We start from the raw sequence: 15,028 nt of genomic DNA, 5'->3' as shown, positions 1-15,028 counted from the left end.
AAAATACAATAATTAGTCATTTTAGCATGAGCGTTCCTCTATGCAGCCATCTGCCTCTACATTGTTAGTCTATAGGGCCTCCCTGTGGTGAAGACAGAGAATACACAGATCTGGTTCTCCATGCATTATTATTATTATTATTATTATTATTATTATTATTATTATTATTATTATTATTATTATTATTTTTATCTCCTCAAAATTAACTTAAGGTTAATGAAGTATATAGAATCACAAATCAATTACAAAATGCATTTATAATTGTTTTAAACCATGATTAGTGTTTTGCCAAAAAATATTATTTAGGTGCAAATTAAAAATAATCATGTCTTTTCATAAGGGTAAACTCTGAAATACAAGAAATACATGTAACTGAAGTTCAAAATAGGTCAGACTTCAATATGCATGTTCAAACACTGTAATTCTCCATGACGAAATTGGCCTTTGAAAGGCTCAGCACTGAAAATCTATTTTTGAATCCATCCATTCCCTTTCCTGCACTGAGTTCCTGTGGGAGGACCACTATAAGGCATGAGAAAGTTTCCTTTCCCTCAGTTGTTTCTTTTTTCTGATTAAGCAGCTGTGCTTTAACCACAAGTCCTTATAAAACCCTCAACGGCAGAATCTCCTTACACAGATAACAGAAGATAAACATAAAACAGGGTTGACAGGTAAGAGCGTTCATATATGATAAACTGTGTTTTAGAGTTCAGTCAGCTGATGAGAGTGAAGCTACGTAATATTTATTTCTGCTGCCATGATAAAATATATTTACCCAACAACCAAATTAGGTTATTTAATCTTTGACATATATCATTGTCAATTCAAAAAAATTACAGTTTGAAATGTTCTTTATTTGAATATACGTGAACTTCTGAACTGCTGTACATAATATTTGTTGACTTTTTATTTAATATGATTGAAAACACTACCACATTTTGTTATGGGTTTTGTTCTGACTGTTAAATTTTGTAAGTGTGTGTGTGTATATGTGTGTGTGTGTATATATATATATATATATATATATATATATATATATATATATATATATATATATATATATACACACACACTATATATGTTCACAATATTCAAGAAGGAATATTGAAAAGAGACTGCAGCTAAAAAAAGAAAAGAGACTGCAGCTTGAAATTGTCTTTTAAAAATTAGAGACATTTCTGAAAACTAAATGTCTGTGAACTAGTTCCTAAATTCATATTTCTTTATTATACAAGACATAGTTAATTGTGAGTGTTCTTATGTTTATGTCTATTTAAGATAACCCCTTTGGCCATGACACAGAAGTACTTCTTAGAACAATTTTAGAAGTTTAGAACACATCTGCCTGTTTGTGTAAACAAATGCAAACAAACCAAGCCTCCAGAAAATAAATAAGCAAACAGATTTAAAAAGTTTGCCATCTAGCAGTGTTGATGGGATGTTTACATAAATGTGAATTGTTTTAAGAGGGAATGCTGCGGCCATGAGTCCCATGGGCTTTCTGTGAAAAGAGAGATGGGCTTTCTCGTTAGAAGTACATGCTTGATTACGCATTATTAAACTCTCTGTCCGTGATGACTAACTCTCATTGCGCAGGGGCCAGGGTCGGTCATCCATGCTCTTTTCTCTCTAGCGTTGTTTAAATGGTCATTTAGCTTGATAACTTGGTATCATTGTACAGGTGTGTGTTTGGGTGTTAATTGAGATTTTTTCTCTTGATTTATATAATTATAATTATTATTATCATTATTATTATTTATACATTACAAATAAAAAACTAAAACCAGATATGTGCACTCCAAGTCAGTAGGCATCACAACATTATAATGAACAGTGGATATTAATTTTGAGATTTATACTAATGATTACATTTCATGGTTACAACTTTATAATGTACAGTGGATATAAATTTTGAGATTTACTAAAGATTACACCTAAAAGGTATTAAATGTTTAGTGTTTTTAAATATTAGATTGATTTATAATTATTTTGTACATTCCAATATAGTATAATACAAAAGATTATTATTATTATTTTTTATCACATTAATTTGATCATACCTGACTGTAAGACATTTATAATGTTACAAAATATTGTATTTCTAATAAATAAAGTGTATTTCTAATAAAAATATTTTGTAAACAAACTACAGTTTTTATAAAACTATTATGCAAAACAACTGTTTTCAACACTGGTAATAATAAGAAATGTTTCTTGAGCTGCAAATCAGCACATTAGAATGATTTCTGAAGGATCATGTGACACTGAAGACTGGAATATCCAGCTTTGCCATCACAGGAATAAACTGTGTTTTTCCATTTTACCAAGCCCAGATACATATGTATTTGATGATTGATTACAGATTGACTTAAAATGCAACTAGGTTATACTAAATAATTAATGAGCAAATTTTAAGATAAGCCACACTCCACCACAGCTTTTGGAATCACTTCAGTAAATTTTACAGCTGTTGATAAAATGGTCTCACCTCAACAAATGTACAAATTGCCCATGCAAAATTATAAATGACTAAACAGAAAAAGTATGTTTCCAGATGCAACCTGCTTCAGTAATTGCAGGAGAAATGAAAAACAGAATCAGTCTGTTCCCTATTAAATCCGGACAACCTGAATGATCAGAGGCATTATTCTTTGAGGTGGTCTTAAGAATGACTCATGCTGTCTACCTGGATAATTTAGAGGAAAATTACTGTTTCTATATATATGGTTCACATTCTCAAGCCTGTATTTCTGCTTGTGTAGAGGATGTCCAGAGCTGACTGGGGTTTTCTGGAGCACCTGCTAGAGGAAGGTCAGGAGTACTCGACTGGCGTGGGGCGCGTGTGGCTAACCGTGCTCTTCCTCTTACGCATGCTTGTGCTTGGCACGGCGGTGGAATCTGCATGGGACGACGAACAGTCTGACTTTGTCTGCAACACCAAACAACCTGGCTGTGAGTCCGTCTGTTATGACAAGGCCTTTCCCATCTCCCACTTCCGTTTCTTCGTTTTTCTTGTTATCTTCGTGTCATCTTCGTCTATTTTCTAACCATTTTATGTTTCCCTGAGGGCTAGAAATGATAAGAGGTCAGAAGGTAAGCCAGAGGAGGAGGCCAGAACACAGAGACATAGAAAAACCAACGAGTTTAAGCTGGAGGTAATAAAGGAGGAAGATGAAGTGAGAGCGAGGGAGAAGGAAATGGAGAAGAACCACAAAGCTCCAGTACCTTCAAAGCTCAAAGGGAAACTGCTGTGTGCTTATGCGACTAGCATAGTGCTAAAGGTTCTCATTGAGATTGGCTTCATTGTGGGTCTATGGATCCTTTATGGGTTTGTAATCAAGGCCAAGTACGAGTGTGAGAGGTTTCCCTGTCCTCACAAGGTGGATTGTTTTGTCTCACGACCCACAGAAAAAACGATCTTCACCATATACACACAGGTCATTGCCGCAGTCTCTGTTCTCCTTAACGTTGTGGAGCTTCTCCATTTGCTTCAGCTAGCAGTAACACATCGACTAGAGAAGAGATATCAATGCGAGGAGGAGATTAATAAACTTATTAGAGCGACTTCTTCTAGAACAGCACCAGCTAAAGCTCAAATACCATCATTTGAGGAAAGAAACCATCAATTTCTTCCTGTAGCACATGATGGCTTCCCTGCATCAGGGTTGGACTGGGATAAAAGAGATCCTCCTTTAGCGGAGGACATGCTTCCTAGCTACTCAAACTGCATGAGCAATGTGAAACCTGCCATGACCAAAAACAATCTTCAGAAAAAACACCACAAGACCAAAGACAAACCAAGACATTATGTGTGAGGACCACTAAATGAGAACCAAGGGCTCCATTTTGGGGAACTACATGCATAAATGACTGTTAGTGGTTTACTGTACACTCAAGAGCCATTTCCTTTGTTTAGATAGACAGGGAAATGGGCTGTGCCTTGGGATGAACTGTCTTTTGTGATCTGTGGCCAGATATGGGAGCCTCTCAAGTAGTGATTCGTTTTGAGAAGCGGTCAGGAAGGTCAGGAAATAGGCTACTTAAACCACTGAGCCTAAGAGAAACAAGCACAATGTCTAAAAACTTAATGATTGTTATGGTACAGATAAGGTAGTTCATAATGTACAGTATTTGAGACCAAAATCAAAGTTAAACTATACCAACCAAATGTATATACAATATTTAAAATGTATTTATGAAGTTTGATTTTAATATTTATTTAATTTTTGTTGAAAGATTTCTGGTATTTCTTGCATTTTTGGACTTCTGACATGATTAGGTCTTTGTTAGACAGGTCGATATATACAGTATTCTGCATTCATGCCATGTCGTTATTACCACTCAAACTAAAAACAGTTACACCGCTCTTACATTAAAAATAAGGTGGACAGACAAAACCGCAATACAACAAGTAATTCAAAAGCCTTAAACTTTGTTGGTTTTTTGTTTATTTTCATATTATCCTTAATTATTAAGATTATAAGCCAATTATAATAATTATTAAAGAGGAGTATGACAAAATAACTGTATTTTAGCTGCCATTTTAAGTGTTTGTATGATGTTGCAGCGTTTAGATGGCACAAGTCGGCACTCTTAGAAAATCTTTGCAAGTTGTAATTGCAAGTACTACAAGGACACGTTTATTGGAAAAACTTGCATCTACATTTTCGCAAAACTCCAAATACATAACTGTGTGTGTACGTACAATAACCAACGTAACCTAAGAATAAAATGTTGAAGCTAAATATGATAAAGCTAAATATGGTTTTAGCAACAATCCCAGGACATATCACATTCAATATATTATTTCGCAGAAATTTCGACACAAGCATGTTTACATTTTCCCAGTGAGACTGGGTTATATAAAACTGCATTATACACACTGTGCAACTACTAAAGCGATATACAATGTGAGAAGTTGTTCTCTATTAAACACTTAAAACACACTAATATGCTAAATATTTATATGGAAAAATAGGAACAACAATTAATTGCCTCACACTGGTGTTATTTGTTGGTTGTTTTAAAATATTTCAACATTTTTCAGAGTAGATAGCCTTCTGATATCATCAAGGCATGTACTTTCCTGTCTGGCCATAAATACAGCACATTCCACAGCAGCCAATTTTAGCAAATTTGAGCCGTCCATTTTATGATGTGTACTTATATTTATAAGGAATTATTTGTATGATGGGTAATTTAGGATTTGTGATTTTTTATTTCGGAAAGGGTCAAATCAAAACAATACAATGAGAATAATAATAATAAAAAAGTGTTTTTTTTTTCTTTCAAAAGGTATGCTTTGCTGGCTAATGGAAATGGTATTTTATTAGAGGGTGTTATCTGCGCTGTTGGGCTCCAGTCTATGAAAGATTAATGAGTCTTGTGCTTGTGGGGTTGCCAACCATAACCTGTAGTCTTTGCTCAATGAGTAGTTCTCTATATCACAGCTGGCCAGCACGAACGGTTAGCCTGTCATCTCTTGCCAATACAAGGCTTTATAGGTGCTACACAAGATGTGTGGGTCAGCAAACAGCTGGTGAGGACTGACCTCTTTAGTTCCCCTCAGCTGCCAAACAAAAAGAAAGACAGTGAACGAGAGACTGATTGGTAGACTGTCAAACTCTCTCCATCTGATAGAGCAACTTAGTTTGATAAAAAAGCCCTTGTTCTGTAGTGTTTCCTTTTGTTTTTCTTCAGCCTACCACCTACAAAAGCTGAACCGTGCCAGCTGTGCTTTAATATGCCCACACATGCATCAAATAGACCAGCAAAGTTGATTTAACCAGGCAAACAGATGTCTGTCATTTTAGATACGATAAAAAAAAGAAAAAAAAAGTCATGGATGCCTGCTCTCTTCAGGCTATTATGAGGTTACTTTGCTGAATACAGTCACAAAGGTCATTCTATATGTGAAACCCAGCAGGGATACTGCCTGCCCGCATGCCCTTAGGTAATTTACACAGAGTAGCACCAATGAAAATGAGCTGCCACTCACTTGCGGGTCGCTTCCTGCATCCTGATATTGTTGTTCCAAACGCTGATGCATTTCCCTTTCCCTGCGTACCAACCTCAGACAGGAAAAACAAACAGGTTTTAAAGCATTCTGTGAACGGTACGTACCTTTGAAGCTGCAGTTTGTGTTTGGCTTGGAGGTGTGTGGGTGTTTTCTGGATGAGAGGTGGCTTCGAGTGGCCAGTCGACCTGCTTCCCATGGGGACTTAAGCTTTAGTGCCAAACTTCTTTCTGTAGGGGGTCTGAAGGCCGCAGTGTCAGGCAAATATGCCAATGTATGCAGTGCAAAATGGTCACATGTACTTCCTGCCAGCTGAACTGATTAAAAACCATGTCTACTCAGTGATAGCCATAACAAGAAGTCAAAGACAATCCACAAAGGGAAAACAGAGACCAAAAAAAAAAAAAAAAAAAAAACAAGATTGTCATTGAAAATCAGTGTGCTTGCACTTCTGTGGAATGTTAAGAAATTACACTACCATTCAAAAGTTTGACGTCTGTAAGATTTTTTTAAATGTTTTTTTTTTTTTTTCTCCAAGAAGTCTCTTATGAAAACATATTTATCTGATAAAAAATACAGTAATACTAAGTTTAAACTGATTTAAAACTGTTTTACATATTAATACGATTTAAAATGTCTCCACTGTCTCTCTCGATCAGTTTGATAGGCAAAATGAAGTTCTAAAAATTTTACTAACCCCAGTCTTTTGAATGGTAGAGTCTTTAAAAACATGGTAAGATTACCCTTACCAAAAAGTAGTATACTTCAAGTTTATTTTATTAAGTATACTTAAGTAAAGTTCAAGTATATTTTGAGTCTTTGTAAGTATAAGTCAAGTATACTTAATTGTCATTGTAAGTATATATCTTAGAAGTACATAAAGCCCATTTCTGAGAAGTACATAAAAAGTAAACTAAAAGTATACTTTCCAATTTTTTAGTTTAAAATAAGTATACTAATAGCACACTTGAATAAACTTCTTTTTCGTAAGGGTAGACATGGTTAACATGGTTAGATTCGACATTAGTTAAAAGGAAATTCTGTCACTATTCCTTCACCTTTATGTCATTCCAAACCTGTATGACATTGTTTCTTTGTGGAAGATATTTTGAAAATGTCTCTTGTGTTACAGCATTTACGTTTAGTCACAACCATTACAACTGAAGTGTGTTGGTTCATAAAACAAACGTCTAGCTGTCAGGTTGTCTAAAGAGCTCACAGTTAACTCAATCCTTAAATTAGACAACCTGGAGGAAATAGGCTTGTATCTGCTTCCTGATTTTTCTATTGGTCACTCCAGGCATTGGCTGTTCAGTCTTGTTCAGCCTTACAATGGACCAGCGGTGGACATTGTTACATTGTTTTTGGTAAAATCCCACCTGCAGCAGTTCCAGGATGTCACTGGCTCTTTAAACTGTGAATGAATTATGTGCAAGTACAATACTAAATGAAAGTATATAACAATGAAAGATATTTCTATACAATAGGAATTGTGCTTACCTGCATAATTGCCAATACAGCAGTGTGAGTGTTTTTGATGGGTTTTAGTGCATTGCTATATAGCGGCTAGGATATTTTAAGCAGCCCACCACCAGTCTTTACGATATCCTATACAGTATGGCTTGGGTCATTAAGTGCTAGTCTATGATATTTAAATTTTTTACCTGTTACATCATCATATGAACAGCTCATCTCATAGAGAAACAGATGAGTCAGAGCACATTTCTTTTTAATCTAGATAAGGAGCTGATCAGATAGTATACAGTCATACAAGACAGAATTGAGTCATTGTTAAAATCGCATCCTGACTATGAACAATGACTCAGGTTTCAAGTTTAAGCAATGATGAAACTGATGAAAAACAAACTCTAATGCTCAAAAATATCAGGGATTTGTGGCAGGTCTGTCAATGTTTAATATACTTTTTTCTTTCCATAATGACAAATTCCACCATAAATGTAAATATGAGTATTAACAATCAACATTTGAACTTCATGATTATTTCTTGCCAATAATAAACAGGAATTATAATATCTCCTGGATGAGATTTTGTATTACAAAAACAATAATTCTAATGAAAATAATGCCTTGTCCTTAAAAATAATCAGGAACGTCTTGTGTTATTTTTTTCTAAGTGCTAGGACACACAATTTTAATTTCTCACAGTATAACCATACAGCAAATTATCTGGAATGGGGTATTGATAAGACCCTAGGGGGCCATATTGGGGGAAATGGAAGTTAGTTTCTAACTATCTAAAAAGGTTCAAAGGGGGACAGAAGTAACTGGTTGTGGGAACTGAACAGTTGAGCCCATGGGAAGTGGAGGAGTTTGAGCGTCTCTCCATTGTTTCTGTCGCTGATGGGAATCTACAGTGAATAATTATGCTATAATTGTGCAGAGAGGCTGTACACATCCTGACTGAAGGGCTGAGAGAGGCCGGCAGGCGTCGTTCCTTCTTCCTATCACTCAGGAACAATAGGGCTGTTTGTCCTCTGGGACATACTAGCACCTTTCCAGCACCAAACCCACAGTCCCCTACCTGGTTAGGCACAAACAATCCAGACAGCACATCCTCTCTCACACAACTACTGGACGTACAGGAATAGGAGTACCCATACAAATATGGGCAGTGATTTAGCCAAGTAAGACATGTTCCTGGATCAACATCTTTTGTTGATCCTGGATCAACATTACTGTCCAAAAATATAGATCTAACCCAGTCCCTAGCCCTAAACCTAACCCTACCCATAATTTATTCCTAAAATCAGAGGGAAATTATGGGTGGATAACAAGAGTGTAGAAGCATCTAACCCTGATTGTAAGCCTAAAACTGACATTTCTTGAAAACGTATCCCTCAGTTCTGATTGGTTGATTGGAATGTTGTTCCAGGATCAACAAGGATGTCGATCTAGGAACATGTTGTACATGGTGAAATCACGTTCACCGAACAAATACAGCTAGTCATATGACCCACATGTAGGCGGGGTCAGATAGACCCCAGACTTTTACAGAGCAATTGCGTAAAGAAATATATATATATTTTTTTTATATGACAAACTATCTTTGTTTACTTATTAACTATACATTTATGCTGTGTTTTGTGGATATTTGATAGTTTTTTACCTATTAACTGCACAATTACTCAACTACACCATAAATTGGCTTATGAAAAAATATTATTTTTTATGGAAAAAATTAATTAAATGATAACCTAAATAAAATATAAATTGTTTCTAGATATTGGCCAATGTGTTAGGGATAGAATACTTCCATCTGCAGGTTAGAGGAAAAACTTTAGGAATTACAGTTAAAGAAAGAAAGTGCAATGACCCCATATATCCAGCAGAGGTCCATAGGGACTCATTCATTTTCAATTCAGTTTCAATTCAAATTTTCTTCATTTCAACTTCTCCTTGCAACTTTATGATATATATTTTGTGAATATAAACATTCTGAAATATATTAAAAATCTATATTTTTGTCAAAGGTTAGAATTTGTTGTTGTTGTCTGATGCCAAATTTGTTGATTTTATATGCCGATTTCTATAAAAATGCACTCTATTGCAGTCACACGTGTGTGATTGTGTGTGTGTGTGTGTGTGTGTGTGTGTGTGCATGAGATAGAATGTTCATTCCAATTTGCATTTGTGCTCTAGATACAGGCCTTTATAAAAATGTAAAACATTTCAGATTTATACTGGGTTTACTTCTCTTTTTTGACAAATGAAAAAAAAAAAAATTACATGTGGGGTCAATCTGACCTTAAGAGTCATGCCCCTGAGATGAAGGGAACACTTTTTAAAAAAGAAGGAATCTCTCATTGGGGTCAGCTGGACCCCAAGGACTGATTAAGGGTTACAATTATTTCAAATAAGACAAAACAACTAACTTCTTAAACTGTAAAAACCTGTATGATGAAGCCTAATTTTAAAGTGTGATTACTAGAACTGGAATAATAAAATCCTATAACTTTACTAATAAAATGTCATAAGGAAGTGTGGTGTGGTCACAAATGGTGCATTCACTTGGATAAATAGAAAGAAAGAAAGAAAGAAAGAAAGAAAGAAAGAAAGAAAGAAAGAAAGAAAGAAAGAAAGAAAGAAAGAAAGAAAAGTGAACATGCATTTAGTTGTCAGGCTCTAAAATATTGGGGGAAAAACGTGAATACAAATATTTATAAAAATCTTGCTCACAAAACAACAGAAAAATATCATGGAGCCTTTGATTATTTTTGTTTTGAATATTGTTGTGGTTAATAGGTGTGGAATTGGTTGGTGATATTTGGTTTATTTTGACTAAAATCAGCAAAGAAAACAACACAGGCAGAAACTTTTAAATGTAAAGCAAATCTTGCATTGCATTTACAGTGATGTAAATGTTTTAGGGCTGAGTTCAACTGAAATATTGCTTCTAATATAACCTTTTATAGAAAACTGTTTTAGGCAGACTAGCCGCCGGTGCCTGTTATCAGTATTTTTGTATTTTGATTTTTTAAATTTGGTTATGTAATTATGAAGTTTTAATGTTTTGTTGGCTTCAATGAAGCACAACTTGTGCTGGAAAATGTTAGGGTTACTTGTATTAAGTTCACTCTGGGGATTTGTAAAGTCTCGCTCTCTGGTTTCTATTAATCAAGTTGTGTGCTGAAAGAAAAAGAATGTGCAGTATAGAAAACAGACCATACAGCTGTCCTTCAAGTTGTGTGCTAAAAAAAATATATATATATATATATATATATATATATATATATATATATATATATATATATATTAATAACAGGGAGAACTGTTTGAAACAATCTATAAATCTATAACGCAACAATTACACAATTAACTTAAAATATTGACACCATGCCAGTTTCTGTGGCTATTTCCATACTGAGAGAAACTTAAATACATCATATTTTAAAATACATTTTTACTAAAAACTCTAAAATTAAACTGTTTTCAGTAAAAAAAAAAAAAGATTTCTTACAGGGTTGTGTATTATTTTGTTAGTATTATTAAAAAATATTGTGCAAATATTTTTTTTTTTTTTTTAAATAAATAACTTTTATGAGTTATATATACAGCGGTGGCCAAAATTATTAGAACACTAGCATTTTCACCAACTAAAAATGGTTTTAAGTCAATTATTTCTGTCTTTTGCTGTAGTGTGTCAGTAGGAAATAATTAAAGTTTCTCAGGTAGCTTTGCAGGTGGGTCTCTTGAAGCATGGAGATATTGCCACAGTTCTTCTGGATTTAGTCTCAGTTTGTTCTGTTTCTTCATGTCGTTCCAGACAGACTGGTTGATGGTGAGATCAGATCTCTGTGTGGAGCACTGGCTGTTGTCAGACTCCTTGCACAAACAAAAATCTCACTAGATTATTACAATTAATGGCAAAATTAATGTTTGGAAATGTAAACTGATAATTCCTACTGACACACTACAGCAAAATATAGAAATAACTGAAATTTTACTTAAAACCATATTTTTTTCTGCTGGTGAAAATACTGTGTTCTAATAATGTTGGCCACTAGTGTATAACCAGCTCATAAAAGTAATTTATTTACATATATCCAGCTCCTAAAATTTATTTAATTATGAAATTCAATGTCAGTCAAAAGTTTTTGAACAGTAGGATTTTTAATGCGTTTTTTTTTTTTTTTAAGAATTCACTTCTGCTTACCAAACCTGCATTTGTTTGACCCAAAATACAGCAAAAAGACAAAATTGTGAAATAAATTGTAATATTTACTTTTCATTTTTACTATTTAAAATAATTGCTTTCTATTTGAATATATTTTAAAATGTAATTTATTCCTGTGATCAAGGCTAAAATTTCATCATTATTACTCGTCTTCAGCGTCTCTTGATCCTTCAGAAATCATTCTAATATGCTGATTTGCTGTTCAAGAAACATTTTGTATTATTATCATTGGAGTACATTTATTTTTTCAGGATTCTTTGATGAATAGAAAGATCAAAAGATCAGCATTTATCTGAAATAAAAAGCTCATATACTCCAAACCATTCAAAAGCTTGGAGTCAGTATAATAATAAATTAATACACTACTTTTATTTAGCAAGAATGCATTAATTTGATCAAAAGTTATGATAAAGACATTTATACAATGTTACAAATAATTTCTATTTCAGATATATGCTGTTCATCTGAACTTTCTATTCATCAAAGAAACCTGAAAAAAAAAAAACTCAGCTGTTTTCAATATAATGATAATAAATGTTTTTATTATTCAGATATCAGAATATTAGAATGATTTCTGAAGGATCATGTTACTGGAGTAATGATTCTAAAAACTCAGCTTTGAAATCACAGGAATATATTACATTTTAAAATCTATTCAAATATAAAGCAGTTATTTTAAATAGTAAAAAAAAAATATTTCACAATATTACTGCTTTTGCTTTATTTTGGATCAAATAATAATAATAAAAAAAAAAGTTCAAAAACTTTTGACTGGTATATATATAGACTGAACAGCATGACCAGTGTGGCCCAATTGATGAAATAATAATTCTAAAAGTTAGTTTAAAAAGAGGAGATATAGGGTTCTAAACCTATTGAGACCCAGCCCTATTCATGTTTTCTTTATGATTTGTGTGCAACGTGCAAATTTCACACAAGTTGGAAAAAACATCTGACAAACACAGCTAAAATTAAAGTGCGTCTTTACATTTATTATACAGTATGACCACAAGGCAGCCTCCCACACAATTCAGCACAAAATTCAGCTGTGCAATTATCACTGATATTTTAGCCATAACATTGCTTAGGAAAGCACTACTGTACATGGGTAATAATCTTTGCAACAGTACGAGTTCACTGTACTACTGTACACGTAAAAGGACTTAAAACCACAGATAACTGGTTTGAAATACCAGCTAAACCTTCCGGTCCAGATATTCAAGAGTTCTTACAGTACATGAACCGAAAAGGACACAGAGGAAAAACTTGGATTTCATTCCTCACTATTCACTGTGTTCATTATTACTAATTAGCAAAGGACAACAGTGACAGAGCTTGTATGAATTTCTCAGTGTTCTGAATCGCTTCAGCCCCTCAAAATTTGTTTGTTTGTTTGTTTGTTTATGATTAAACACCATGCGAGCTACCTCAGCTATATTCATGGCGAGAACGAAAGTGAAAGTGAAGTGACGTGTGGCCAATTATTGTGTATGATACTCAGAATTTGTGCTCTGCATTTAACCCATCCAAGTACACACACACACACAGTAGTGAACACACACCCAGAGCAGTGGCCAGCTAATGCAGCGACGCCCGGGGAGCAGTTGGGGGTTCGGTGCCTTGCTTAAGGGTCTCACCTCAGTCGTGTTATTGAAGGTGGAGAGAGCGCTGGTTATTCACTCCCCCCACCGACAATTCCTGCCGGACCTGAGACTCGAACCCGCGACCTTTGGGTTACAACTAACGAGGTTAGTTAAGTTAAATTACGTTTTTAAATTTGATCTTAGATAAAAATTCTAAAACTAAATCTGGCCTTCCACTCAAAGTTCAAACATCTCAAACATTTTCTAGTCCCACTCAAGTGTTGCTTTGCATAGATGTACTTTTATTCACACAGAAAAAAAAATTAACAAAGGTGGTCTTTCTTTGAGCTTCAGTCTCATAAGCATATGACAGGGAGCACAAATGGAAAACTTATTTAAGCTTTCCAAGTTAGGACTTGTGCGATATAGTCATGTGTCTGCATGCCTAAGGGCAGAAGATGAATATTAAGAAGTCTCAAAGAATGAAAGTTGTAAAAAATTCTCTCAGCAGTCAAGTTCCTCCAGCCTGCATGGTATGGCCTGGTATTTATTAAAGAATGATTAGGTTTGATTAGTGTGGTTTCATAGGAATGGACATTTGAAAAAAAAAAAAAGAAAAAAAAAAAAAAAGAGAATTCTGATAAAGTTCCCGTCGCTGGGGCCGTTGAGTGTGACAAATGAATCCAAAGTTTGAGAAGTTGCACATCATTATGTGGTAATCTTGCAGGAATTCATTCCATTTAATAAAACTTAGCTCTTCTCCGGTCGGTTTCTTTCCAGCACTGCTCTTGGTGTGAATTCCAGTTTGTCCTTGAGGCTGAGGACCTGTGTGCTGTCCTGACCGGTCAGTTCCTCTAATTTCCTATCCTCCCGTAGCTCTGCAATGCCCCTCTCTTCTCCAGGGGCGTTAGGAGTTCCCCGGATAAACCACTCAAGGTGGTATCCTACAGCTCCCACCACAAAGGCAACTGGGAAGGTCACATAGGGCGCATAAGTGCGCATGGCAGTCCAGATAACTGGCCACATGGCTGCATAAACCTGGAAAAACAGTCCAAGTTCTAGGTTATTTACCTTTGGCAAGCTGACAGTGTAGCCTTATTTTCGTTATCACCAGAGACAAAGTCAAGGATTACATATAGACACATGCTTTCAAGAAGCTAAGGTACAATAAGCTAGGTGTTAAAATATGTACATATATTTATATATACGGCAGATTAAATGAGAGTGGCATTATGTTAACGTGTCCAATTAACGTTATGTGTTTTATAACCTGAGCATTACAGAATCACGTAACGTTAACTGTTACAAGGGTACCGGTGTCAAAGCAGGAGCTATTAAATGGCGCAATAACATTAATACATTTTTATTTATATATGTTCCTGAGAGCATAACGAGAGACTCGCTGACGACTTATTGCGTAATATTTCATAAATTCATTAAATGATTCGCTCGTGCGTTTATAAAATCTCATGACTATACGTACCTCTACTTCCAGGCTAATCAACTTCCTGCGTCACTGTAAGCAACAATCTGATTGGCTTTTTTTTTTGTACGTCAGAAAGACGTCCTCAAGTCTCATTCGTTCAGTGGGGAATAGTTTTGTATATTTTTTTATGTTAGAGTGATGTTTTCAACTAGTGACCAATGTTGAAACATACTGTGAGCGTTTGTCCTGAACTTAAAGCTCATTTTGGAATAATAATAATACTAATAATACTTATATTTTAATAATTC

The 15,028-nt window shown here is 34.6% G+C and overlaps 2 protein-coding genes across 2 annotated transcripts; one reads left to right on the top strand and one right to left on the bottom strand.

The window, feature by feature from the left end:
* Positions 1-518: 518 nt before the first annotated feature.
* gja4 (gap junction protein alpha 4) lies at positions 519-5,141 on the top strand. The gene is given in 2 exon segments (XM_042745568.1): positions 519-671; positions 2,763-5,141. A coding segment is annotated over 1 exon segment (1,050 nt). The 5' UTR covers positions 519-671; positions 2,763-2,765; the 3' UTR covers positions 3,816-5,141.
* Positions 5,142-13,883: 8,742 nt separating this feature from the next.
* Positions 13,884-14,331, bottom strand: smim12 (small integral membrane protein 12). Its single transcript, XM_019099204.2, has one exon. It carries the CDS (start codon positions 14,318-14,320, stop codon positions 14,045-14,047), a length of 276 nt encoding a protein of 91 aa, XP_018954749.1. The 5' UTR covers positions 14,321-14,331; the 3' UTR covers positions 13,884-14,044.
* Positions 14,332-15,028: the final 697 nt, after the last annotated feature.

Source organism: Cyprinus carpio, chromosome B19 (genome assembly GCF_018340385.1).
Source record: "Cyprinus carpio isolate SPL01 chromosome B19, ASM1834038v1, whole genome shotgun sequence".
Taxonomy (NCBI): domain Eukaryota; kingdom Metazoa; phylum Chordata; class Actinopteri; order Cypriniformes; family Cyprinidae; genus Cyprinus; species Cyprinus carpio.
The sequence above is the reverse complement of the archived record's forward strand: the minus strand, read 5'-3'. Positions and strand labels throughout refer to the sequence as shown.